This window comes from Bombina bombina, chromosome 1 (assembly GCF_027579735.1).
Source record: "Bombina bombina isolate aBomBom1 chromosome 1, aBomBom1.pri, whole genome shotgun sequence".
Classification (NCBI taxonomy): Eukaryota; Metazoa; Chordata; class Amphibia; order Anura; family Bombinatoridae; genus Bombina; species Bombina bombina.
The window spans coordinates 1126352749-1126380242 of NC_069499.1; the positions used below are offsets into that span (position 1 = coordinate 1126352749).

General features: G+C 41.2%; 1 protein-coding gene across 3 annotated transcripts in view; it reads left to right on the plus strand.

The window, feature by feature from the left end:
• RARA (retinoic acid receptor alpha) overlaps positions 1 to 15237 on the plus strand; it is a 309687-nt gene extending 294450 nt beyond the window's left edge. For all 3 annotated transcript variants that reach the window (XM_053698369.1, XM_053698378.1, XM_053698387.1), the window contains 3 exons: positions 11514 to 11718; positions 13359 to 13517; positions 13694 to 15237. In XM_053698369.1, coding sequence (XP_053554344.1) covers positions 11514 to 11718; positions 13359 to 13517; positions 13694 to 13902 — 573 coding nt within the window. In that variant the 3' untranslated portion in view covers positions 13903 to 15237. The remainder of the gene's footprint in view (positions 1 to 11513; positions 11719 to 13358; positions 13518 to 13693) is intronic.
• The last annotated feature ends 12257 nt before the right edge of the window (positions 15238 to 27494 follow it).

A 27494-nucleotide genomic window follows, 5' to 3' on the forward strand; every position in this document is an offset into this window, starting at 1 on the left:
TAGAATGTAAAGATAAATTATTGCCCTCTGAGCCTATTGTCTCCCAGGATAATGCTGTTCAAGTTATGCCGCTGCTTTCTCCTCAACAGTCCCAAGCCTCATTGGTGTCACATACAGTGCCCTGCGGTTCCTCTCAGCCTCCTGGAGGCGTATATTTGCTTGTAGATTTTGCTGCACAGATATCTTCTGCGGCTTTATCTGCTTTTCCCATGTTGGGGAAGCGCAAGAGGAAATCTAAATATTTTTTCTGATAGTAAGGTGTCTGTCGCCTCTACTGCTGCGAAGGTTGACCTCCATTTTAAGTCGGATGAAGAGGATACCTCGGTAGCTTCTGAGGGTGAAATCTCAAATTCGGACAGTATAATTCCTTTAACTGACTCTGAAGAGGTATCCTTCAGATTTAAGCTTGAACACCTCCTTGTACTCTTAAAGGAGGTACAGGCTACTTTGGACGATTCCAATTCTTCTGTCGCTGTCAACCCTAAGAAATCTAGCAAACTTAACAAATACTATGATGTTCCTTCCTCTGTGGAAGTGTTCCTGTTCCAGACCGTGTGTCGGAGATCATTGCACAGGAGTGGGATAAGCCAGGGATACCCTTCTTCCCGTCTCCCGTTTTTACAAAGATGTTTCATGTTTCTGACTCCATTCAAGGTTCATGGCACACAGTGCCTGAAGTAGAAGGGGCTATTTCTACTTTGGCTCAGAGAACTATGATTCCTATTGAGGACAGCTGTTACTTTAAGGATCCCATGTACAAAAAACTGGAGGCTTATTTAAAGAAAATGTATGTTCATCAGGGTCTACAATGGCATCCTGCAGTCTGTATTGCCACAGTGGCAAGTGCAGCATCTTATTGGTGCAATGCTTTGTCCGAGTTGATTTTAGAGGAAACTCCTTTGGAGGAGATCCAAGGTAGGATTAAGGCCCTCAAACTAGCCAATTCCTTTTTCTCCAACATTGGTGTGTCCGGTCCACAGCGTCATCCATAACTTGTGGGAATATTCTCTTCCACAACAGGAAATGGCAAAGAGCACAGCAAAAGCTGTCCATATAGTCCCTCCTAGGCTCCGCCCACCCCAGTCATTCTCTTTGCCGTTGCACAGGCAACATCTCCACGGAGATGGTGAAGAGTATGTGGTGTTTAGTTGTAGTTTTTTATTCTACTATCAAGAGTTTGTTATTTTAAAATAGTGCTGGTATGTACTATTTACTCTGAAACAGAAAAAGATGAAGAGTTCTGTTTGTGAGAGGAATATGATTTTAGCAGCAGTAACTAAAATCGTTTGCTGTTTCCACATAGGACTGTTGAGATGAAATAACTTCAGTTGGGGGAAACAGTTAGCAGACTTTTCTGCTTAAGGTATGACTAGCCATTTTTCTAACAAGACTGTGTAATGCTGGAAGGCTGTCATTTCCCCTCATGGGGACCGGTAAGCCATTTTCTTAGTCTCAAACAGAATAAAGGGCTTAATATGGGCTATAAAACTGGTAGACACTTTTATGGGCAAGATCGATTGCTTTATTTGGGCATTTTATACAGCTTGATGTTGATATTCACACTTATAAACTTTGGGGAATGTTTTTTAACGTCAGGCGCTGGTTTAGACACCTTTCCAGTCAGGAAGGGCCTTCCCTGTAGTAGGCTGAGCCTCATTTTCGCACCATTACTGCGCAGTTACTTTTGAGAGCAGGACATGCAGCTGCATGTGTGTGGGTCTGAAAGTAGTTGAAAAGGTTCCTAGAAGGCTTCATTTGGTATCGTATACCCCCTGGGTTTGGTAAAGTCGCAGCAAAGGCTGTAGCTGGGACTGTAGAGGGGTTAAAACTGTAACCGGCTCCGGTTTCTTCATTTTAAGGGTTAAAGGTCTCAAATTTGGGGTGCAATGCTTTGAATGCTTTAAGACACTGTGGTGAAAATTTGGTTAAATTTGAACAATTCCTTCATAGTTTTTCACATATTCAGTAATAAAGTGTGCCCTGTTTAAAATTTAAAGAGACAGTAACGGTTTTGTTTAAAAACGGTTTTTGTACTTTATTGACAAGTTTAAGCCTGTTTAACATGTCTGTACCTTCAGATAAGCTATGTTCTGTATGTATGGAAGCCAATGTGTCTCCCCCTTCAAAATTGTGTGATAATTGTGCCATAGCGTCCAAACAAAGTAAGGACAGTACTGCCACAGATAGTAAAGTTGCCCAAGATGATTCATCAGATGAAGGGAGTAGACATAGTTCTACATCATCTCCTTCTGTGTCTACACCAGTTTTGCCCACGCAGGAGACCCCTAGTACTTCTAGCGCGCCAATGCTTGTTACTATGCAACAATTGACGGCAGTAATGGATAACTCCATAGCAAATATTTTATCCAAAATGCCTGCATTTCAGAGAAAGCGCGATTGCTCTGTTTTAAACACTGTAGAGCAGGAGGGCGCTGATGATAATTGCTCTGACATACCCTCACACCAATCTGAAGGGGCCATGAGGGAGGTTTTGTCAGATGGGGAAATTTCAGATTCAGGTAGAATTTCTCAACAGGCAGAACCTGATGTTGTGACATTTAAATTTAAATTAGAGCATCTCCGCGCACTGCTTAAGGAGGTGTTATCTACTGGATGATTGTGACAACCTGGTCATTCCAGAAAAATTGTGCAAGATGGACAAGTTCCTAGAGGTTCCGGTGCACCCCGACGCTTTTCCTATACCCAAGCGGGTGGCGGACATAGTGAATAAGGAGTGGGAGAAGCCCGGCATACCTTTTGTTCCCCCTCCTATATTTAAGAAATTATTTCCTATGGTCGACCCCAGAAAGGACTTATGGCAGACAGTCCCTAAGGTCGAGGGGGCAGTTTCTACACTAGCCAAGCGCACTACTATTCCTATTGAGGATAATTGTGCTTTCAAAGATCCTATGGATAAAAAATTGGAGGGTTTGCTTAAAAAGATTTTTGTACAGCAAGGTTACCTCCTGCAACCTATTTCGTGCATTATTCCTGTCACTACAGCAGCGTGGTTCTGGTTCGAGGAACTAGAAAAGTCGCTCAGTAGAGAGACTCCGTATGAGGAGGTTATGGACAGAGTTCACGCACATAAGTTAGCTAATTCCTTTATTTTAGATGCCGCTTTGCAGTTAGCTAGATTAGCGGCGAAAAATTCTGGGTTTGCAATTGTGGCGCGCAGAGCGCTCTGGCTAAAGTCTTGGTCAGCGGATGTATCTTCCAAGACACAATTGCTTAATATCCCCTTCAAGGGTAAAACTCTTTTTGGGCCAGAATTGAAAGAGATTATCTCAGACATCACTGGGGGAAAGGGCCACGCCCTCCCACAAGATAGGCCTTTCAAAGCCAAGAATAAGTCTAATTTTCGTTCCTTTCGCAATTTCAGGAACGGACCGGCCTCCAACTCTGCAGCCTCTAGACAAGAGGGTAATGCTTCGCAAACCAAACCAGCTTGGAAACCGATGCAAGGCTGGAACAAGGGTTAGCAGGCCAAGAAACCTGCTGCTGCTGCTAACAAAACAGCATGAAGGAGTAGCCCCCGATCCGGGACCGGATCTAGTAGGGGGCAGATTCTCTCTCTTCGCTCAGGCTTGGGCAAGAGATGTTCAGGATCCCTGGGCACTAGAAATAGTTTCTCAGGGTTATCTTCTGGAATTCAAGGAACTACCCCCAAGGGGAAGGTTCCACATGTCTCACTTATCTTCAAACCAAGTAAAGAGACAGGCATTCTTACATTGTGTAGAAGACATGTTAAAAATGGGAGTGATACACCCAGTTCCAACCGTGGAACAAGGAATGGGGTTTTACTCAAATCTGTTTGTAGTTCCCAAAAAAGAGGGAACTTTCAGACCAATTCTGGATTTAAAGATCCTAAACAAATTTCTCAGAGTGCCATCGTTCAAAATGGAAACCATTCGAACGATTTTACCTACAATCCAGGAGGGTCAATTTATGACTACCGTGGATCTAAAGGATGCGTATCTACATATTCCTATCCACAAAGTTCATCATCAGTTCCTAAGGTTCGCCTTTCTGGACAAACATTACCAGTTTGTGGCTCTCCCATTCGGGCTAGCCACTGCTCCAAGGATTTTCACAAAGGTACTCGGGTCCCTTCTAGCGGTTCTAAGACCAAGGGGCATTGCAGTGGCACCTTACTTGGACGACATTCTGATACAAGCGTCGTCTCTTTCAAAGGCAAAGGCTCACACAGACATCGTTCTGGCCTTTCTCAGATCTCACGGATGGAAAGTGAACATAGAAAAAAGTTCCCTGTCTCCGTCGACAAGAGTTCCTTTCTTGGGGACAATAATAGATTCTTTAGAAATGAAGATTTTCCTGACAGATGTCAGAAAGTCAAAACTTCTAAGCGCTTGTCAAGTTCTTCATTCTGTTCCACGTCCTTCCATAGCTCAGTGCATGGAAGTAGTAGGGTTGATGGTTGCAGCAATGGACATAGTTCCTTTTGCGCGAATTCATCTAAGACCATTACAACTGTGCATGCTGAAACAGTGGAATGGGGACTATACAGACTTGTCTCCAGTGATTCAAGTAGATCAGAAGACCAGAGACTCACTCCGTTGGTGGCTAACCCAGGACCACCTGTCCAAGGGAATGAGTTTCCGCAGACCAGAGTGGGTCATCGTCACGACCGACGCCAGTCTAGTGGGCTGGGGCGCGGTCTGGAACTCCCTGAAAGCTCAGGGGCTATGGTCTCGGGAAGAGTCTCTTCTCCCGATAAACATTCTGGAACTGAGAGCGATATTCAATGCTCTCAGGGCTTGGCCTCAACTAGCAAAGGCCAGATTCATAAGATTCCAATCAGACAACATGACGACTGTTGCTTACATCAATCATCAGGGGGGAACAAGGAGTTTCCTGGCGATGAGAGAAGTGACCAAAATCATAAAATGGGCGGAGGATCACTCCTGCCACCTATCTGCGATCCACATCCCAGGAGTGGAAAACTGGGAGGCGGATTATCTGAGTCGTCAGACATTCCATCCGGGGGAGTGGGAACTCCACCCGGAGATCTTTGCCCAGTTGACTCAATTATGGGGCATTCCAGACATGGACCTGATGGTGTCTCGTCAGAACTTCAAGGTTCCTTGCTACGGGTCCAGATCCAGGGATCCCAAGGCGACTCTAGTGGATGCATTAGTTGCGCCTTGGACCTTCAACCTAGCTTATGTGTTTCCACCTTTTCCTCTCATTCCCAGGCTGGTAGCCAGGATCAAGCAGGAGAGGGCCTCGGTGATCTTGATAGCTCCTGCGTGGCCACGCAGGACTTGGTATGCAGACCTGGTGAATATGTCATCGGCTCCACCATGGAAGCTACCTTTGAGACAGGATCTTCTAGTACAAGGTCCATTCGAACATCCAAATCTAGTTTCCCTTCAGCTAACGGCTTGGAAATTGAACGCTTGATTTTATCTAAGCGTGGGTTTTCGGATTCTGTAATAGATACTCTGATACAAGCCAGAAAACCTGTAACTAGGAAGATTTACCATAAAATATGGAAAAGATATATCTGTTGGTGTGAATCCAAGGGATTCTCATGGAGTAAGATCAAAATTCCTAGGATCCTTTCCTTTCTCCAAGAAGGTTTGGATAAGGGATTATCAGCGAGTTCTCTAAAGGGACATATTTCTGCTTTATCTGTCTTATTACACAAACGACTGGCAGCTGTGCCTGATGTTCAAGCTTTTGTTCAGGCTTTGGTCAGGATCAAGCCTGTTTACAGACCTTTGACTCCTCCCTGGAGTCTGAATTTAGTTCTTTCAGTTCTTCAAGGGGTTCCGTTTGAACCTCTACATTCCATAGATATCAAGATGTTATCTTGGAAAGTTCTGTTTTTGGTTGCTATTTCTTCCGCTAGAAGAGTTTCTGAGTTATCTGCTTTGCAGTGTAACCCGCCCTATCTGGTGTTCCATTCAGATAAGGTTGTTTTGCATACTTAACCTGGTTTCCTTCCAAAGGTTGTTTCCAACAAGAATATTAACCAGGAAATAGTTGTGCCTTCTTTGTGTCCGAATTGTTACACAATCTAGATGTAGTTCGTGCTTTAAAGTTCTATTTAGAAGCAACAAAGGATTTCAGACAAACGTCTTCTCTGTTTGTCGTTTATTCTGGCAAGAGGAGAGGTCAAAAAGCTACTGCTACCTCTCTTTCCTTTTGGCTGAAAAGCATCATCCGATTGGCTTACGAGACTGCCGGACGGCAGCCTCCTGAACGCATCACAGCTCACTCTACTAGGGCTGTGGCTTCCACATGGGCCTTCAAGAACGAGGCTTGTGTTGATCAGATATGTAAGCCAGCGACTTGGTCTTCCCTGCACACTTTTGCCAAATTCTACAAATTTGATACTTTTGCTTCTTCGGAGGCTATTTTTGGGAGAAAGGTTTTGCAAGCCGTGGTGCCTTCCGTTTAGGCAACCTGATTGGCTCCCTCCCTTCATCCGTGTCCTAAAGCTTTGGTATTGGTTCCCACAAGTTATGGATGACGCCGTGGACCGGACACACCAATGTTGGAGAAAACAGAATTTATGCTTACCTGATAAATTACTTTCTCCAACGGTGTGTCCGGTCCATGGCCCGCCCTGGTTTTTTAATCAGGTTTGATGAATTTCTTTCTCTAACTACAGTCACCACGGCACCCTATAGTTTCTCCTGTTTTTTTCTCCTGTCCGTCGGTCGAATGACTGGGGTGGGCGGAGCCTAGGAGGGACTATATGGACAGCTTTTGCTGTGCTCTTTGCCATTTCCTGTTGGGGAAGAGAATATTCCCACAAGTTATGGATGACGCTGTGGACCGGACACACCGTTGGAGAAAGTAATTTATCAGGTAAGCATAAATTCTGTTATTTCTGATGCTAACTTGTAAGTCATTAGACTGGAAGCCAAGTTGTCTGGCTTCACTGTTCTAGCCCATAGGGCTTTGCGGCTGAAATCTTGGTCAGCTGATGTTACCTCCAAGTCCAAACTCTTGTCACTACCTTACTAGGGTAAGACCCTGTTTGGTCCTAGTCTGGCAGAAATAATTTCTGGAATTACAGGGGGAAAGGGATCCTTTCTACCACAAGGCAAGAAGAATAGATCAAAAGGGCGTCAAAATGCTAATTTTCGTTCCTTTTGTAACTTCAAAAGTCAGAAGTCTTCCTCTTCCAAGCCGGAGCAATCCAAGTCCTCTTGGAGACCCAATCAGACTTGGAATAAGGGGAAACAATCAAAGAAGCCCTCATCTGAGATTAAGTCAGCATGAAGGGTCCGCTCTCGGTCCAGTACTGGACCAGGTGGGGGGCAGACTTTTCTTGTTTCAACAAGCTTGGATATGCGATGTCTCAGACCCTTGGGCTGTGGACATAGTATCTCAAGGTTACAAAATAGATTTCAAAACTTGTCCTCCCAGGGGCAGATTCCACCTCTCAAGGTTATCTGCAGATCAGGAAAAAAGATAGGCATTCTTAAACTGCATTCAGGACCTTTTCTCCCTGGGAATGATTGTTCCAGTTCCTCTAAGGGAACATTGTCTAGGATTTTATTCAAATATGTTTGTGGTTCCCAAAAAAGAGGGAACTTTTCGACACATTTAAGACCTGAAGTGTCAACAAATTTCTCAGGGTTTCGTCCTTCAAAATGGTTACCATTCGTTCCATTCTTTCTTTAGTCCAGTTCATGACGACCATAGACCAGAAGGACGCGTATCTTCATGTTCCCATCCACAGGAATCATCACAAATTCCTGAGATTCACTTTCCTGGACAAGCACTTTCTGTTTGTAGCTCTTCCATTTGGCTTTGCCACAGCTCCCAGAATTTTTTAAAAAGTTCAGAGTTTTTTTTTTTTTTGGGCAGTTGTCAGGTCTCAGGGAATCGCGGTGGCGACCTATCTAGACAACATCTTGGTTCAGGCACCATCTTTTCAACTAGCAAAATCTCATACAAAGATCTTGTTGTCTTTTCTTTGTTTCCACAGATGGAAAGTGAATCTAGAAAAGAGTTCCCTTGTTCCAGCTACAAGGGTGGTTTTCTTAGGGACCATCATAGATTCCCTATCTATGAAGATCTTTCTGACGGAGGTCAGAAAAGCAAAAAAAATATCTCTTCTTTCCTCACTCTACTGTCCAGCCGTCAGTAGCTCAATGCATGGAGGTAATTGGTCGGTCTGATGGTCACCTCCATGGACATTGTTTCTTTTGCTCGGTTCCATTTGAAAGCTCTACAACTATGCATGCTCAGACAATAGAACGGAAACCATTCAGATCTGTCCCAGAGAATAAATCTGGACCAGTTGACAATAGACTCTCTTTTGTGGTGGATTTCTCAGGATCATCTGTCTGAGGGAACATGCTTCCAGAGACCCTCCTGGGTGATTGTGACCACGGACGCCAGCCTGCTAGGCTGGGGAGCAGTATGGGACTTGCTAAAGGCTCAGGGCCTATGGACTCGAGAGGCGTCTTCTCTTCCAAAAAATATCTTGGAGTTGAGAGCGATCTTCAATGCTCTCTAGTGACCTGGCCTCAGTTGTCTTTAGCCCGGTTTATCAGATTCCAGTCGGACAACATCACCTCAGTGGCCTACATCAATCACCAGGAAGGAACTCGAAGTTCCTTTGCCATGAAGGAGGTGACTCGGATTATTCAGTGGGCAGAGACTCAGTTGTCTCCTCTCTGCCATCTACATTCCAGAGTGGACAAGTGGGAGGCGGATTTTCTGAGCAGACAGACCTTTTATCCCGGGAAGTGGGCTCTCCATCCGGAGGTGTTCTCCAGGTTAACCCTCATGTGGGGGGAGCAGGAGTTGGATCTGATGGCGTCTCGTCAGAACTCCAAGATTCCAAGTTACGGTTCAAGGTCAAGAGATCCTCAGGCCGTCCTGATAGATGCTCTGGCGTTTCCTTGGGATCTCGGTCTAGCTTACCTGTTTCCTCCGTTTGCTCTCCTTCTACGAGTCATTGCTCGTATCAAGCAGGAGAGAGCATCTGTAATTCTAAAAGCTCCTGCATGGCCTCACAGGATCTGGTTTGCAGACCTAGTGAAGAAGTCTTCTCTTCCTCCTTGGAGGTTACCTCTGAGGAAGGACCTTCTAACTCGGGGTCCTTTCCATTATCCAAATCTCGTTTCTCTGAAGTTGACTTCATGGAGATTGAATGCTTAGTTCTGGCCAAGTGTGGTTTTTCTGAGTCAGTCATTGATACCATGCTTCAGGCTCGCAAGCCTGTTACACGTAAAATTTACCATAAGGTATGGCGTAAATACCTATATTGGTGTGAATCTAAAGGCTTCTCTTGAAGTAGGGTCAGGATTCCTAGAATTGTGTCTTTTCTCCATTAGACATTAATGACTGTGTGTTGAGTTATTTTGAGGGGACAGCAAATTTACACTGTTATACAGACTGTACACTCACTACTTTACATTGTAGCAAAGTGTCATTTCTTTAGTGTTGTTACATGAAAATATATAATAAAATATTTGCAAAAATGTGAGGGGTGTTTTGTGAGATACTGTAAATTGTAATAAATGGAAAGCTCTATACAAATACTCCAGCGCTACAGAATGTTGTGGCACTATGCAAATAAATTATAATACTCCACCTTATTCAATAGAATTCTGAAAAACCTTCAAACCAGTAAATACAATAAATTATTAGCAAGTTAGCTCAGTTTTAAAATCATGGGTGTTCTTATATGAGAATGTTAGGCTCCACACTGGAAATAGTGTGCTTATCTTTGTTGGCACACTGACTAAAATAAAGAATAAGAGGTTGTAGAATCAGCACCTCAGGAAAATACTTAAAGTGATTGTAAGCTTTAATGAATTAAAATCCAGTATAAAAAAAAAAAATCTTAAAAACAGGGACACTTTAATTCATTAAGGTTTACAAAGACACTTTTAATTTATTTTTAAAAATACTTACCTTTGCGTTATAGTAAACATAACATTGATCCTCCACCTGCATATCCTGCTTTCTTTAGCATATGGATGACGAATCTGGCTTCCTCCCGTCGTTGAGTGCTCCTTGAGCTGGACGCCAAAGGTGCCACGCTGAATTCATGGGATAGGAAAGCCAACATTAAAAACTTGCATTAATCGAACAGTGCATGTAATTTTAAGAAACTTTTAAATTCACCTCTATTTTCAAATTTACTTTGTTCTATTTGTATTCTTTGTTGACAAAAAATATGTACATATCATACACTACTGGGAGCTAGCTGGTGATTGGTGGCTGCACATACATAACAGTTGTCATTGACTCACCAGATATGTTCAATTAGCTCCCAGTAGTGTACTGCTGCTCCTTCAGCAAAGGATAACAAGAGTATGAAGCAAAGTTTATAATAAACCTAAATTGGAAAGTTGTTTAAAATTGCATGCTCTATCTGAATCATGAAAGAAAATTTTGGGTTTCATGTCCCTTTAAAATCATTGATCTCTCACAGGCACTTGCAGATAGTTTTGTTTTTTTGTTAGTGACTGAGATGAGCACAACAGCACGTGGACATTTGCCCTGACTGGCTATAGAGGCAAAGATATACTCCACACAAATAAACAGCCTACAGATTACGTACAGCATGTGTGACATGCATACAGGCTGATAGGCTGGCTTGTTGAATGTAATGGTAAAAAAAGAGCACTTAAAGGGACAGTCAACATTGAAATTGTTTATGTTTAAAAAGATAGACAACACCTTTACTACCCGTTCCCCAGCTTTGCACAACCGACATTGTTATATTAATATACTTTATAACCTCTACATTTCAGCCTGTTTCTAAGCCACTACAGACAGCCTCTTATCACATGCTTTTTTATTTGCTTTTCACAACAAGAGACTGCTAATTTATGTGAGCCATAAGGATAACATTGTGCTCTCTCCAGTGGAGTTGTGAATGACACTGCACTAATTGGCTAAAATGCAAGTCAATAGATAATAAATAGCCATGTGATCAGGGGGCTGTCAGAAGAGGCTTAGATACAAGGTAATCACAGAGGTTAAACATATATTAATGTAACCATGTTGGCTGTATAAAACTGGGGAATGAGTAATAAAGTTATTTATCTTTTTAAACAATGAAAATTTTGGAGTAGACTGTCCCTTTAAGTTTAACACAGAAAAATCTTACTACCCTGTCATAGGGAGAAACTACACTTGTTATTAACCGTTTCTACTTGAATCTGGACACGTTTGTTGATAGAATAGGTAGATATGATTATAAATATGAAAGATAGCTTACTAATTGATGATGGAGTTAAAGACAGCAGTACAAATAAATAATAACATTATCATAAATGAAAATAATTCCCAAGACAGCAGATTTCAAAGCTTCAGTAAAAAGGACATTTAAATAAAAACGAATAAGCTATGAATGTTAAAGTCATTAAACATGTTATTCTTCCATAAACATATTTTTCCATAAAACAAGTTAAAGCTATTTAAATTTATACTTGAATTATCAAAGATACTTATTTGTGCTCAACTCTTCTTGCTTCCTATTGTCTAAAACCTTTTTGTGTTTCTACCAGATGCTGCGAATTTGCACACGTTATACGCCTGACCAGGACACCATGACATTCTCAGATGGGCTTACCCTAAACCGCACACAGATGCACAATGCTGGTTTTGGGCCACTCACCGATCTTGTGTTCGCTTTTGCGGGTCAGCTGCTTCCGCTTGAAATGGATGATGCAGAAACTGGCCTACTCAGTGCTATTTGCCTCATCTGTGGAGGTAAGAGTACAGGGAATATTACTGCATTATTATTTAAGAAAACACTATGGACTAGATAATTAATATTATATGGAGCACAAAATATTGCTTCCGCGAAAGCGATATTTGCACTCAACTGAGAAATACCAGCGCACAAGAATGTGCGCTGGTATTACAAGTTAGGTGCAATGCGAATGCGACCTCACATTCACATTGCACGGACGCTTTGCACTCACGAGTGCGCTTTCATAGGCTCCATAGGCTGGTATTACTCAGTTGAGCGCAAAATATCACTTTCACGAAAGCAATATTTTGGGCTCAACTTGTAATCTGGCCCTAAATAAATGCTAGGTAGAATGATGCATTTAAAGAGAAGATTAGCCGGAGAATAACATGTAGGTGTAGTTTCATTAGTTGTTTAAATATTGACAAAATAAGTGTAAACTTTTAGTGTCTATAAAACAATGGGTTGCTGCCATGTTGTAACTTAGGTTTCTTTCTCTGTTAAAGGGACAGTATGCACCAATTTTCATATAACGGCATGTAATAAACACTACTATAAAGAATAATATGCATAGATACTGATCTAAAAATCCAGTATAAAACCGTTTAAAAACGTACTTAGAAGCTCCCAGTTTAGCACTTTTGATTAGGTTGACTGGAACACCCAGTGAAAGCAGACAATCCCCTCCCCCTTCCTCTACATATTAAAAGACTATTTACACACACAGGAACAAGCTGGAGTAGGTATACATCAGTATTCTCCTAAAATGTTGGGGCTTGGTTAGGAGTCTGAAAATCAGCATAATTTAACAATAAGCAAAACTTTTATGAGCTATATAAATGGATCATCTACAAAACATTTATGCAAAGAAAAATCTAGTGTATAATGTCCCTTTAAGGCCAATTAGAGACAGTTAAATGCCAGACCTTAAAAGGGCATGAAACTCCAATTGTTTTCTTTCATGAATTATATAGAACATACAATTTTAAGAATATTTCCAGTTTACTTATATTATCAAGTTTACTTTGGTCTCTAAAAACAGCTTAAATTTGATAATAGAAGGAAATTTGTAGCTTTCTTAAAATTGTATGCTCTATCTCAACCATAAAAGGAAAACTTGGCTTGTCGTGTCCCTTTAAAGACATCAGATGTACTAGAATTTACAGATTTTTTTGTTTGAAAACTGGTACGTTCATGAACCACCTGAACTCAACTGTAGATCATTTTAATTTTATTTCAAATTTTAATTTTATTTCCCCTTTATATAACCAGATCAGTAATGTTAGTGATATTTTAGCTGGAGTTTAATTTATTAGTTGTAATAAGGATACGCTATAACTTAGTTTTTAATGTAGCGCTGAAATTCTATTACTCCACGCTCTGGCTGCCCACTTCAAAAGTAATCTTTTTTGGTGGGCTAATAGTTTGTACTGTTCTATCAGCACTTTAGCTACAATTTTTTGCCATATGGCTAGAGCACTGATTGGAGAACAGTTCAAATAGCTCACACACAAAAAAATACTTTTGAAGTGGGCAGCCACACAATAAAACTATAGTTTTATGAACCAATGTCGGAGGAGCAGCATGGGTGTATTACAAAAATATGTTTGTATGTCAGTTCTGTTATGTATAATGACATTTAACATTTTATTTCCAGACCGACAGGACTTAGAACAGCCAGATAAAGTTGACAAGCTACAAGAGCCTCTGCTGGAAGCACTGAAGGTTTACGTCAGAAGAAGGCGACCCAAGAAACCCCACATGTTCCCCAAAATGCTGATGAAGATCACAGATTTGCGCAGTATTAGTGCCAAGGGTAAGCATAGGGAATGCTATGACTTGCAAAACTGATTATATATTTATAGTATGACTTAAAGGCAAGCCTATATATATATATATATATAAAGGTAGATAGATGCTCATAGCCACCTGAGCTAAGTCACATGTTGGCAAAGCTGACCATATATTTATTAGTTCCTCTGTGTTTTGCAGGCGCAGAACGAGTGATTACCCTGAAGATGGAGATTCCAGGGTCCATGCCACCCCTCATCCAGGAGATGCTGGAAAACTCAGAGGGGCTGGACACATTAGGAGAAGCAACCCCTAGCCTGCCACCACCCACTCCTGTTCCTCCTGGGAGTTGCAGTCCTAGCCTCTCCCCCAGCTCCAGTCACAGTAGTCCCTCTACACACTCACCCTGACCCTTTCCTGTGGGCATTGGGGCAACAAGGCACAGAGACTTACCAGCTCACGCACAGCCTTCTCCCCGTTACCCTTTTTCTCTTACTTTCTCCATTTCCCATGCCTTTTATCTCTTTCACTTTGCTCTACTTTTTCTCTCTCTATCTTTCTCTCCCTCATCCTCTCACTTTCTTCTCTTTTGGGGCTCTATGATAACAGCCACTTACTGTGCAGACCTCTACCCTGGAACACAGTCTCTGTAAGAGAGAAAAGTGATGAGATGTGGGTGTGCATCTATACTCCACTGCCTCCTTCAAATGAAACTTTGTGCCTCTGGATGGCCCTCTCTCCTCTCCCACTGGATTGAGAATGGACTGATAAAGACTTTTATATAAAAGACAGATATTATCTCACATGAAGAGGGGGAGTGGAAATATTCAAATCAGGAGGTAAAACTTATGAACCCTCTTGGCGTGAGGAAGATTTCAGCTTTCTCCTCCCAATTAACACCTATTTCTGCACCTGAAGCACTCTGCTGTATTAACTTCTGCACCAACTTTAAATGCAATTTTTATATAACTAAATCCGAATCGGATGACCCAAAAACTTTAAATGGATTGGCACATATGCACACGTACACACACACACACACACACACACAATATTAATTAACAAATTGCGTAATCAGAAGATCTGCTAGTTGCTCATATCATTATAGGGGTTGCTCAGTTTATGCCCTAAATTAGGTATTTGCAATAGCAACGTGCTTTCAGTAGCAGAGTGTTTTCTAAGCCTGATTGAGGAGATATTGGAGAGACTGAAGATGTTGTGGGTGAAACCCACCTTGAAGCAAAGAAATCAGGGAATTTATTTTCTCCTTGAACATTCAGGGGTCACTAAGGGACTGACCTTAACCTCCTTGTCTGCCAGAATATCTTATGGCTAATTGCAAAGCAACAAGTTTTATGCTTCTTGGCAGACAATGGGTTTTTACTTTACCACTTGATGGGGTAATGTCTTGTGATTTTTGCATTTCATCAACCAGCTACACAGATTTCCCCATTTTCTCTAACCACTAGACAGCTGTGAAATTCCCTCCTCTTTACCTCCCACTGGACTCTGTTTTCACGCCTTTACACACCAGCAACAACAAAAGTGTTTTCAGTTTGAGGGTTCTTTTTTCAAGGTTAAATAAAAAAAAATAAAAAAAATAAAAAGAAAATTGGAATAAAATAAGAAAGTTTTTTATGTGAAAGGATTTTTTTGTTTGTTTTATCTTTGAAGGTTTTTTTCTCGAGTTTCTTGTCTACCTTCTGCACAGACGTTTATATTAAAACAAACTCATTTCTGTTTGACTCTGACTATTTATTTACTTAATAAACATAAATAAGCCCAAAAGGGTTAAAAAAAAATCAGACTAGGCTGGAGTCTTAATCAGATTTGGAAGAAAAAGGTGAAATCGTCATCATCAGAACTTGCTGAAGCTTATGAGGAAAATGTCTATGAAAGTTTAATCCTAAAAATTTTTTATTTGATTGAATTGTTAAAAAGTTTTTCTTTCCTAAGATATGGAGAGTCCACGACGTCCTCAATTACTAGTGGGAATATCACTCCTGGCCAGCAGGAGGAGGCAAAGAGCACCACAGCAAAGCTGTTAAAGGGACAGTCACGTCCCAAAAAAACTTTCATGATTCAAATAGGGCATGTAATTTTAAACAACTTTCCAATTTACTTTTATCACCAATTTTTCTTTGTTCTCTTGGTATTCTTAGTTGAAAGCTAAACCTATGAGGTTCATATGCTAATTTCTTTGACATTGAAGGCCGCCTCTAAGCTGAATGCATTTTGACCACTAGAGGGCGTAAGTTCATGTGTGAGGAGTGAGCACTGATTTGCTAAAATGCAAGTCTGTCAAAAGAACTGAAATAAGGGGGCAGTCTGCAGATGCTTAGATACAGGATAATTACAGAGGTAAAACGTGTATTATTATAACTGTGTTGGTTATGCAAAACTGGGCAATGGGTTATTAAGGGATTATCTATCTTTTAAAACAACAACAATTCTGGTGTTGACTGTCCCTTTAAGTATCACTCCCCTTCCCACAATCCCAAGTCATTCTCTTTGCCTTTGTTAATGGAGGAGGTGAAGTTCTGGTGTCTGAAGAAAATTGGATTTCTTTTGCTACAAGCAAGATTTTTTGGGTCTAGCCGTAGTCCACGTTAATCTCTTCAGTAAGATAGTGGTGGCTTTAAAACAGTTAGGAACTTGTGAGGTGGGCCTTACTGCGTTTTCCTAACATTTTTGCTGCTTTAGTATAGAAAGCCAGAGTAGGTTTACTCTGTTCTTTCTCTTTCTACAGGTCTCTGTGAGGAGTATGTGTCCTCTCATAACGTGTAAGCTGTCGTTCTGCCTGACAGCTAGATTGCATGTTAATGCCTTTTTGTCTTCTAGGTTGGGAGATGGGCACTTCAGAGGTTTTCACTGCAATTTAAGGGGACTTGTATATCCTTTATACAGGATATCTTCTGGCAGGGAGCAGGCGCTTTTATGTGACTTCAGACTAGGGTTTATTCCCCTGTTTGGGCTAATATTCTACCTGTTACTTTGGTGGGATGTCTGTTTTATGCTATACAAGCTGCTTTTGGTGTTAACGCTTTCTGTCCCAGTATGAAAGCTAGATATTTGCTGCCCTGCTGAGGAGCGGGCTATTTCACTTTAGAGCAGTTGCTCTGAGCTGTAAGAGTGGAAACTGTCTGTGGGCATTTCTATGTATTGTCAGGACAGGATGTTTATTGTAATTACATTTAGGGGTCTACATTCTCCCACGCATGTAACTTTGCACAGTAGAAGCTGTGTATCATATCATTAAGGTTGCGTTTGGCCACCCTAATAGTAGATGGGCTGATAACTTTTCATATGTCCGCCATTAAAGAATGGCGGGAAGGACGGACTGTGAAATCCTTGCAGAGGAAGAAACGTGCGCCTGAATACTGACTGTGCGTTTTCTCATCGGAATGTCATGTGACCCGCTTCTCTGCTTCAGTCATCTAGCAGAGAGGTGTCTTGTCTAATGCCGATTTCTTTTGCATATTGTGAATTGGCAGAACTCTCTGCGGTTCGTTCTTGTTTATGTAGTTATCTTAGTCAGACTGTGGTGTAGGACGGACTAAGTACTAATTGTTTATTTAGCTAGCGAAGTGCCAGACACCCTCATCAACTATTAAGTGATAGTACCAAATATTTTTTTTTATATTACTTACATTTTTATTCTCATTTATATTAAATTATGGTAAGTTTTTCTATTATGCTTATAGTTTGAGGCACAAATTGTTGCGCAATACAATCTTGTGCTGCATGCTTAACTAATGTAGAGTTAGATTGTTCCTTGCTGAGTCCAATGTCTCAAAAGGATGATGCTGTTCAGGCAATGCCACAGCTTTTTTCTTAAAGGTCCCAAGCCTTAATGCCGTCACATGCAGTGCCCTGCGGTTCTTCTCAGTTTCCTGGAGGAGTTGTTTGCCTACAGAAATTGCTGCACAGGTATCTTCTACATTATCAGCGGTATTATCTGTTTTTTCCTTTGTTAAAGGGAAAATGCAAGAGGAAAATTGAGATTCAGATAGTGAGGTTTCTGTTCCAACTACTGCTGCTTAGGTTGCCCTTCCTCATAAGTTTGATGGGGAGGGTATGTCGGTAGCCTCTGAGGGTGAAATCTCAGATTCGGACAGTATAATTCCTTCATCTGATGCTGAAGAAGTAAACTTCAGATTTTAGCATGAACTCCTTTGTGTATTGTTAAAGGAGGTATTGGCTACTTTTTGACGACTCCGATATTCCTGTCCCTGTCATCCCTAAGAAATTTAGTAAACTTATTACATCCTATGATGTTCCTCTGTGAAGGTGTTTCCTGTTCCAGCCATGCATGGAGTTTATTTCATAGGAATGGGAGAAGCCAGGGGTACCTTCCTCCCCGTCTCCTGTCTTTAAAAAATATGTTTCCTGTCGCTGACTCCATTATAGATTCATGGCGCACGGTGCCTAAAGTAGAAGGGGCCATTTCTACTAAAGAGAACTACCATCCCTCTAGAGGTGTGCTGCTCTTTTAAGGAAGGTTTTCAGACGCCTTGTCTGAATCAATTTGGGGACTCCTTTGGAGGAGATCCAAGACAGGATTGAGGCTCACAAGTTAGCCAATTCCTTTATTTCTGATGTCCCAAGCAAGTTTTAGTCTGGGAGTCAAGGTATCTGGCTTCACTGTCTTAGCCACAGGGTGTTGTGGCTAAAATCTTGGTCAACTGATGTTACCTCTAATTCCAAGCTTTTGACACTTTCTTACCAGGGTAAGACCTTGTTTGGGTCTGGTTTGGCAGAAATAATTCTGATATTTTGGGTGGAAAAGGGTCTTTTCTACCACAAGACAAGAATTAAAGACCTATTGGATGTCAAAGTTATTTTAGTTCCTTTTGTAACTTCAAAGGAAAGTTTTTCTTGGAATCCCATTCAGTTTGGGGATACGAGACGTCACAGATCCTATGGGCTGTGGACATAGTATCTCAGGGTTACAGTATTGAACCCTCCCAGGGGCAAATTCCAGCCAGCTGTATTAGCCTGATGATTAGCTTAGCTGCCTAGCAAACGGAATGTTTGCAGTTTGAAACCAGCTGCAGCTACTCACACCTTGAAGGTGTGCTCACAAGCTGTTTTCTCTCAAGCTTATCTGCAGCCCAGATACAATAGTGAGGTGTTCTTGAACTGCGTTCAGGACCTTTCCTTCTTGGGAGTGATAGTTCCAGTTTCCTGTTCAGGAACAGGATCTAGGATTCTGTTCAAATCTGATTGTGGTTTCTAAAACAGAGGGAATTTTTCTTCCTTGGTCTAAGAGGGTCAATTCATGACAACCGTAGACCTGAAGGACGTGTGTCTTTGTTATGATCCTGAGAAAGGAAACATAAATTCCTGAGATTTGCCCTTCTAGACAAACTCCAGCTTCCAGAATTTTCTTAGGTTCTAGGGGCTCTCTTGGCAGTGATCAAGTTTCGGGGAATTGGCGTCCTTCCTGGACGACATATTGGTTCAGGCGGATCTTTTCAACGAATGATCTCTCGTTCAGAGATCTTGGTATCCTTTCTACGTTTCCACGTATGGAAAGTGAATCTGAGAAAGAGTTGCCTTGTTTCAGTTACAAGTGCTGCAGAATCTGATGGCGCTCTACAAGTAACTGATAATAATAATAATATTCTTAGGGACCATAATAGATTCCCTATCTATGAAGATATTCTGACATATGTCAGAATATACAAGATTCTTTCCTTTTGCCTCTCTCTGCAGTTTACTGTTCGGCCATCAGTGGCTCAATGTTTGGAGGTATTGGTCTGATGGTCGCTTCCATCAATCCCTTTGCTTGATTCCATTTGAGAGCTCTGTAGTTATACATGGACCGGAGGCCATTTGTATTTGTCTCAGAGGATTTATCTAGATCAGTCAACTAGAGACTCTTTCCCATGTTGGTTGTCTCAGGATCATCTGTCTCAGGACACATGCTTCCGGAGACCTTCCTGGATAATTGTGAACACGTACTCCAGCCTGCTGTGCTGGGGAGCAGTCTAGGACTTGTTACAGGCGCAGAGACTCTGGACTCGGGTGGAGTCTGTTCTCCCCTTAAACATCTTGCGGTTGAGAACGATTTACGATGCTCTGATGGCTTAACCTCAGTTGCCCTTAGCCCAGATAATCAGGTTTCAGTTGGTTGATATTTCCTCAGTGGCTTTCATCAACCACCAGGGAGGAACTAGGAGTTCCTAAGCCATGAAGGAGTTGGTTCGGATTATTCAGTGGGCGGTAGCTCACAATTGCTGTCTCTATGCCATCCACATTCCAGGTGTGGAAAACTGGGAAGTGGACTTCCTGAGCAGACAGACATTTTATACCGGGGAGTGGGCTCTCCACCGGAGGTGTTCTCCAGGTTAACTCTCAAGTGGGGGATGCTGGAGTTGGATCTGATGGCGTCTCGGCAGAACACCAAGCTTCCAAGGTACGGTTCAAGGCCAAGAGATCCGAAGGCTGTCCTGATAGATGCTCTGGCGGTTCCTTGGGATTTCAGTCTAGCATACCGGTTTCCCCCGTTTGCGCTCTTTCAACGAGTCGTTGCTCGTATCCAATGGGAGAGATCACAGTAATTCTGATAGCTCCTGCATGGCCTCGCAGGATCTGGTATGCAGACCTTGAAGATTAACTCTGAGGAAGGACCTTCTAACTTGGGGTCGATTCCTTCATCCAAATCTTGTTTCTCTGAAGCTGACTGCTTTGAAATTGAACACTTAGTGGTTTTTCTGAGTCGGTCATTGAGACCATACTTCAGGTTTGTAAGCCTGTTACTAGAAGGATTTACCTTAAGGTATGGCATAAATACCTTTATTGGTGTGAATCCAAGGGCTATTCTTGGAGTAGGGTCAGGATTCCTAAGATTTTATCTCTTCGCCAGGAAGGTCTGGAGAAGGGATTGTCAGTCAGTACTCTGAAGGGTCTGATTTCTGCATTTTCTATTTTGTTACACAAGCGTCTGGACGGATGTGCCAAAAGTGCAATCTTTTTGTCAGAATCAGGCCTGTGTTTATGTCTTTTGCTCCCCCTTGGAGCCTTAATCTTGTACTTAATGTTTTGCAGCTGGCTCTGTCTGAGCCATTGCATTCCATAGATATTAAGTTATTATCTTGGAAGGTTTTGTTTCTGATTGCTATCTTTTCTGCTTGGAGAGTCTCGGAACTTTGCAGTGTGATTCCCCTTACCTTATTTTTCTACAGCCGACTAAGGTTTTTCGCCATTCTTCTGCCCTGTTTGTTTGTTTCTCTGGAAAGCGTAAAGGTCAGAAAGCTACTGCTACTTCTCTTTCACTCTGGTTGAAAAGTAATATTCATTTTGCTTATGAAACTGCTGGTCAGCAGCCTTCTGAGAGATTTACAGCTCATTCTACGAGGGCTGTCTTCTCTTCTTGGGCTTTCAAAAATGAAGCTTCTGTGGAACAGATTGGCAAGGCTGCAACTTGGTCCTCTCTACATACTTTTTCCAAATTTGATATTTTTGCCTCGGCTGAGGCTCCTTTTGGGAGAAAAGGTTCTTCAAGAGGTGGTGCCTTCTGTTTAGGTCTGTCTGTCTTGTTCTCTCTCCCTAGTCATCTGTGTACTATAGCTTGGGTATTGGTTCACACTTGTAATTTATGACGTTGTGTACTCTACATATCTTAGGAAGGAAAACAAGATTTATGCTTACCTGATATATCTATTTCTTTCCAGATGTGGAGAGTCCACGACCCCTCCCTTTATTTAAGACAGTTATTTGTTTACTAAACCTCAGGCACCTCTACACCTTTGTGTTATTCCTTTTTCCATTTCCGTTTGGTCGAATGACTGGGGATTGGGGAAGGGGAGTGATACTTAACAGCTTTGATGTGGTGCTCTTTTCCTCCTTCTGCTGGCCAGGAGTGATATTCCCACTAGTAATTGATAATGTCGTGGACTCTCCATATCCGGAAAGAAAAAGATTTATCAGGTAAGCATAAATCTTGGGGTTTTTTTTGTTTTTTTTTCCTGCAGTGGTTGTAGTGGTTTAGTTGTATGTAAAAGTTTTGTTGTTTTTTGCAACCATTTCTATTGTATTAACACAGGAAGAGAGATTCTGCTACCTTTGGTAAAATGTTCTCTTCGCCATTCTTGAAGCCTAGTTCTTGACATACTCAAGTTTTAGGATATGTAGAAATGGAAGAAATAAAATAACAAGCTTATTGAGCATTAAAAGGTAGACAGGAACATACCAGAAAAGGAAAGTCATAGGTGCTTGTGCGAAGCAATACGTCCATATTCTATTTAAAAGGACAGTCAACATCAAAATTGTTATTGTTTAAAAAGATAGATAACGCCTTTACTACCCATTCCACAGCTTTGCACAACCAACATTGCTATATTAATATACTTTATAACATTTAAACCTCTAAATTTCTGCCTGTTTCTAAGCCACTTTTTTTTTTATAAGCTTTCACAACAAGAGACTGGAAATCCATGTGGGCAATATAGATCAAATTCTGCTCTTGTAGAGTTGTGCAGGACTAAATTGGCTAAAATGCAAGTCAGCCAATAGAATTACAGTAGCTATTATTCTATTGGCTATTCAAATCAGCCAATAGAATTACAGTAGCTCTCATCCGATTGGCTGATTTGAATTTGAAGGCTCAAATCAGCCAATAGGAATTCAAGGGACACCATTTTTAATCGCGTACCTTGAATTCCTATTCAGTGTACGGCGGAGATCGTATGAAGAGGATCTGGCACGCTCCATAGGATACCAAACCAGCTCAAAATTTGGGATCGCCGGCTTTTGCGGGCGACACTGCATATCGGATCGGGCCCCTGGTTTCTAACTGAACACATGGGTGAACCAATGACAATCGGTGTATATATATATATATATATATATTTATATATGAGGCCACCAATCAGCAGCTAGAACCTAGGTTCTTTGCTGCTCCTGAGCTTACCTAGATAAACCATTGGGCAAAGGATAACAAGAGAAGGAAGAAAATTAAATAATAGTAGTAAATTGTAAAGTTGTTTAAAATTGTATGCTCTGTCTAAATCATGAATGTCTAATTATGACTTTACTGTCTCTTTAAGGCAGTTAAATGGAGGGTTTGGTATTCAAACCCCTTAATCTTGGCTCCCTTAAGCCCTATAAACCCCTAAAACCCACTGTTTGAAATGTAATCTCATGCTCCTTCAAACAGTATGTGCCTTGGGGGGTTAAAGTTTTTAAGCACTTTTTTAAAATAAAAAAAAACACTTGTTTTAATACACAAACCTAAATACCCTTCTAACAGGCGATCAAAAAGGCAGAGTGACCCCTTGTAAAAAACAAAAACGTTTTTTTAGTCATATATTGCTATCACATATACGGCGCATATATTTCACCCGTCGCCCGATAATTTTACTTCCATAAACTAACATAGAACCGCATCGCAAGTCGGTATCACATATTCAGTTGCAAGGACTTATGCGGCGAAAATGGAGAATTTTTACTCCATTTTCCCCCTCGCCACATATAGGCAGACGCAGCAAGCCTTGCGCTGAATATGTGAACACCTTAAAGGGATAATCCCTTTATTACCCATTCCCCAATTTTGCATAAACAACACAGTTATATTAATATATTTTTTACCTCTGTGATTACCTTGTATCTATGCCTCTGCAAACTTCCCCCTTATTTCAGTTCTTTTGACAGACTTGCATTTTTAGCCAATCAGTGCTTGCTCCTAGGAGCTTCAAGTGCCTGAGCTCAATGTTCTCTATATGAAACACATGAACTAACGCCCTCTAGTGGTGAAAAACGGTCAAAATGCTTTCAGATTAGAGGCGGTCTTCAAGGTCTAAGAAAATAGCATATGAACCTCCTAGATTTAGCTTTCAACTAAGAATACCAAGAGAACAAAGCAAAATTGGTAATAAAAGTAAAATGGAAAGTTGTTTAAAATTACATGCCCTATTTAAATCATGAAAGGTTTTTTTTTTACTTGACTGTCCCTTTAAGTTGCACCTTCTATGTTCCCTTTCTGGTATTTAAACTATGACCATATGCTTATTTGTTGCATCACTAGTTAAGGTCCATAGAACTGTAGTCAGTGCATGTATCTGCGGTTTCAATGTAAAATGCATTTCGTATTGTTCTATACTCTTGTCATGCTAGTGATATTTAATATAACCCCTAAAAATAAAAATCTTGTTGAGAGAACGATGCAGGATTTTATTATTACTTGCATATAGCTTTGTTTCAACTCCTGGAAAGGGGTTAAAAATATAGTTGAAGTCAGCTCCAGAACAGCAATGCACTGCTGGAAACTAGTTGGACACATCTGGTGGGCCAATGACAAGATACATATGTGAGTAGTCACCAATCACCAGTTAGCTCCCAGTAGTGCATTGCCTACCTAGCTTTGCTTTTCAACAAAACAAACAAAAAGAGCAAAGTAAATTTGATCTGAATCATGAAAGTTTAATTAAAACCAGCATCCTACACTGTCAAAAAAAATGTGCAAAAATTTTACCTTTAGGGATGCAACAGCTGGTCACTGGGGCAGTACCCTCAAAGGTACGCCCGCTGTACCCTTTAACATGGGAACATATTGGTAACCTTGCAGATTGTACCTTTGAAAGGCAAATATGAACCTTTGATGACTAGATTGGACCTCAATGCTATGGTACCATAAAGTACCCTTAAAATGGTGCAAATTTGACCTTTTACCCCCTTAGTGACCAGACCATTTTTCAAATTTCTTACCGTTTGGGACAAGGGCTATTTTTACATTTCTGCGGTGTTTGTGTTTAGCTGTAAATTTCCTCTTACTCAATTACTGTACCCACACATATTATATACCGTTTTTCTCGCCATTAAATGGACTTTCTAAAGATACAATTATTTTTATTATAATCTTATAATTTACTATAACATTTTTTATAAAATATGATAAAACAAATGTAAAAAACACACTTTTTCTAACTTTGACCACCAAAATCTTTTACACATCTACAACCACCAAAAAACACCCATGCTAAATAGTTTCTAAATCTTGTCCTGAGTTTAGAAATACCCAATGTTTACATGTTCTTTGCTTTTTTTTTGCAAGTTATAGGGCAATAAGTACAAGTAGCACTTTGTTATTTCCAAACCTTCCCCCCCCCCCCAAAATTAGTGATAGTTACATTGTAACACTGATATCTGTCAGGAATCCCTGAATAACCCTTCACATGTATATATTTTTTTAGTACACAAACCAAAGTGTTGATCTAGGCCCATTTTGGTATACTTCATGCCACCATTTCACCTCCAAATGCGATCAAATAAAAAAAAAGTTAACGTTTTCACAAACTCTAGGTTTCTCATAGAAATTTTTTACTAACAGCTTGTGCAATTATGGCTCAATTGGTTGTAAATGCTTCTCTGGGATCCCCTTTGTTCAGAAATAGCAGACATATATAGCTTTGGCATTGCTTTTTGTTAATTAGAAGCCCGCTAAATGCCGCTGCGCACAAAACTTGTATTATGCCCAGCAGTGAAGGGTTTAATTAGGTAGCTTGTAGGGTTAATTTTAGCTTAAAGGGACACTGAAACCAATTTTTTTCTTTTGTGATTCAGATAGAGCATGCAATTTTAAGCAACTTTCTAATTTACTCCTATTATCAATTTTTTTTCGTTCTCTTGCTGTCTTTACTTGAAATAAAAGCCATCTAAGCTTTTTTGGGTTAAGAACTCTGGACAGCACTTTTTGATTGGTGGATGGATTTTTTCCACCAATCAACAAGGACAACCCAGGTTGTTCACCAAAATGGGCCGGCATCTAAACTTAGAGTCTTGCATTTCAAATAAAGATACAAAGAGAATAAAGAAAATGTGATAATAGGAGTAAATTAGAAAGTTGCTTAAAAATTCATGCTCTATCTGAATCACAAAAGAAAATGTTTGGGTTCAGTGTCCCTTTAAGTGTAGTGTAGTAGACAACTCAAAGTATTGATCTAGGCCCATTTTGGTATATTTCATGCCAAATGCGGTCAAATAAAAAAAATTGTTAACTTTTTCACAATTTTAGGTTTCTCACTGAAATGATTTACAAACAGTTAGTGCAATCATGGCATAAATGGTTGTAAATGCTTCTCTGGGATCCCCTTTGTTCAGAAATAGCAGCCATATATGGCTTTCGCATTGCCTTTTGGTAATTAGAAGGCTGCTAAATGCCGCTGCGCACCGCACTAAATGCTGCTGCGCACAACACTTGCATTATGCCCAGCAGTGAAGGGGTTAATTAGGTAGCTTGTAGGGTTAATTTTAGCTTTAGTATAGAGATCAGCCTCCCTGCCTGACCCCCCTCAAACAGCTCTCTTCCCTCCCCCACCTCACAATTGTCACCATCATCTTAAGTACTGGCAGAAAGTCTGCCAGTACTAAAATAAGTCCTTTTTTTTTTTTAATATATATTTATTTTGCAGTAATGGATCCCCCCTTAGCCCCAACCTCCCTGATCCCCCCATATAGCTCACTAACCCTCCCTCCTCTACCTATTTTCCACTATCTTGGGTACTGGCAGCTGTCACAGAGTGGCTCTCTCTGATATTGAGGCATCACTGCAATACCTTTAAAGCGTCTGGAAGCGATCACAAATGCTTCCACCGCTTGAAACCCCAGAGGACGTGTCAGGCACGTCCTTGGTCATTAACTGACACCCAATGGAGGACGTGCCTGACACATCCTTGGTCGTTAAGGGTACTGCCCCAGTGACAAGCCCTTTGCACCTCATGATGGCAAATTTGTTTTTAACATAGTACATTAATAATGCTGTTTCATCACATTTATTATGTAACATTCAATTATGCATTCTACTTCTGTGTTCTTGCTTAGGCAGTAATACAATAGCCAATGCCAGCCACACAGCAGTTTAATAAGTGTAGCCAAATAGTAGGTCCTGAGACTACTACTGGAATTCCTGAAAGCACCAGGAATAACAACCAGTTTCAAAAAGTGCTATTTAAAATAATTTCTTTCCCTCTGTACTAGACTCTAACAACACCCTATTTAACTTAGGGTGACATGCCACATAAAACATTAATATATAGAACACAACATAATAATAAAATATAACTCTCACGAAAGGAAGGGGGATTCAGGGGAGGGATAAACGATAAAACTCAAAACCAAATATTGACTTGTCACTCTATGCAAAATATATGCAAATTAGTCTATTTCCCCATGTGACGGATCTCCGGTTACCCCGACTGGGTAGCTCCGCCAATGGATCTTTCCAACCCATGGAACCAGCCGCTATGCAGAGGAGAAAGTGATTATAGCAGGAGCCCATCCAAATGACTAGACATACCAGCATTCAGGTGAACAAAGAAGAACCTTTATTGAGAAACACACATCTTTTATACACACAGCTCATCTTGATAAGACACTGGACAATCCCACAATTTTCCCGACATTCCCGCCCCTCCAGACAGGCTGGCGCCTCCATAGCAGCCATAATCCCACAGAATCCCTGAACCCAGGGGTGGCGGTTTCGGGGTTAAAGGGGTAGGGGTGTCCAAAATCCCTGGTTCCTAAAGGAGCTCCCCTCTCATAATTCCCCTACCTCTTGTCCACCCTAGGGGCTACCAATCCCCAAAAGAGTGGTGCTCTGGGGCAAAGGACCGCTGGAGCGACCAGGGGTAAAGTTAGCGGATGTCCTGCTGTTCTGTGGCTAACGGGTATCATTGTGAGGTGGCTGATCAGGAGTTCCAGAAGCCCGGCCAGCCTAGGAGGGTTTTTCCGGTCAGAGACCAGCTCTTCTCTGACAAAGTACGCATGACCAAATAAAGGAAACACGGTTGCTCTCCGGAGCCCAAATCTGATAAGAAACAGGAGGGGGTGAGCTGGTGGGGGTAGGAGTTTAACCCTTGAAGCCCCGTATCCATTACATCCCAGTACACATTTTGGTGATGAACCATCTACTAATAGATGGAGCTATGTTACACATGTCAAGGAACTTTCAACCAATAGATGGCACTATGGTGTGTTACACAATGTCCATGTATGTGACTGG